The 1380-nt window shown below is 45.3% G+C and overlaps 1 protein-coding gene across 1 annotated transcript; it reads left to right on the top strand.

The window, feature by feature from the left end:
- Positions 1-261: 261 nt before the first annotated feature.
- Pmar_PMAR007451 (hypothetical protein) lies at positions 262-1067 on the top strand (the record flags this gene model as incomplete). The annotated part of the gene is made up of 1 exon (XM_002769654.1): positions 262-1067. A coding segment is annotated over one exon (806 nt), but the record flags the coding sequence as incomplete, so codon positions are not given.
- Between the last annotated feature and the right edge of the window lie 313 nt (positions 1068-1380).

The following is a 1380-nucleotide window of genomic DNA, read 5'->3' as shown; positions in this document are numbered from 1 at the left end:
TCGACTGGTCCTAAATAGGCTCATCAAGTAGAGAAGTGTTGTCTGTGCCTATTGATCTCTTGAGATCTTGAAATCTTGCTGTTCTTAGTAGTAGAATAGCTATTTTGTTCGTTAGCTGTGGCACAAAGTTATTTCCTTATTTCGGTGTACTTGACACGAGACCTATCCTATCTTGCACCTACCCTATCTTGGCTATACTTGTGTTATCTCAATACCCCTGGTTGGAATAGATCAACAATCATCCGAGAACTATAACTGGTGATGGTTAAGAAGAAATCCCCCAACTCTAAGAAGAAAGAGGAAGAGGAGGTTGACTCTGATGAGCATACAGAACAGCACCACCGACCAAGAAGCTCTATACTGCGGGAATGTCGGAAGGAGGCAAGGGCCGAACTAGAAGCGGCTAAGCACCCACATTGGAACCCTTCGGAGAAGGGGCCGTCTATCATGGAGCATTTTATGTCTACAGAACGGCTTATGGGCCAACTTGCTATTGGTATCACGACTCCAACGGCTTATTATATGCTTCTATATTCATTGAGTGCTAAAGTTCGGGATGCCTTACCACCTTGCGATTTGAATCAAGGCCGATTTGAAGATCTATACAACAGCTTGAAGCTCCAACTCCGACATCAGTACTACGATCCGGGTGACATCATCAAGCTTAGGGCTGAGTTTAACAGCTTGAAACAGAAGTCAGGGGAGTTGGTCTCTGATCATTTGTATACAGTGGATCAATATGCTAGTCGACTGAGGTTACAAGGTGATGTTGTGACTGATGACCAGTTATATGACCTTCTATGTAATAGTCTAATGGCTCCGTATAATGACTGGATTCTGGCTTATCGGTTACAGAATGTGGCTTATGAACATGCTCGTATGATGGTCCTCAGTCGGAGTCGTTCTCTCAATAAGCAGCAGACTCAGAGTATGGAGAAGACATTGCCTACGCTGCTGAGGTCACCAGTGACAGAAGTTCACATTGCAAAGACTGTGGATACCTATCCGCAGGAATCCTGCGGCAGGATGAAGAGACGACTCAAATGTTGGCCTTACCATCTCAATCTGTGAAGCCCTATATAGATTATGATAGACTACGAAGGGAAGCTCGATGCCTAAGATGCTTCGAGAAAGGCCATGCGGCCAAATCATGTCCAGCTCAGTTACCTGGTATGTTGGAAATTCCAACTTGGAATGTCGGTGTTTATGCTGTGGTCGCACAGGACATGTGGGGAAGAATTGTCGACTAGCTGCGAAGAACAAGCAACTCACATGTCAACGGTGTGGTGGATTACATCATGTACCAGCAGTGTGTAGAGGAAGGATCTTATCGAGTCCTTCTCAAGAATCTCAGCAGAAGGAGGCCACTCCTACGACTTA

Source organism: Perkinsus marinus (genome assembly GCF_000006405.1).
Source record: "Perkinsus marinus ATCC 50983 genomic scaffold scf_1104296965212, whole genome shotgun sequence".
Classification (NCBI taxonomy): Eukaryota; Perkinsozoa; order Perkinsida; family Perkinsidae; genus Perkinsus; species Perkinsus marinus.
This window is presented reverse-complemented; position numbering and strand designations above follow the sequence as displayed.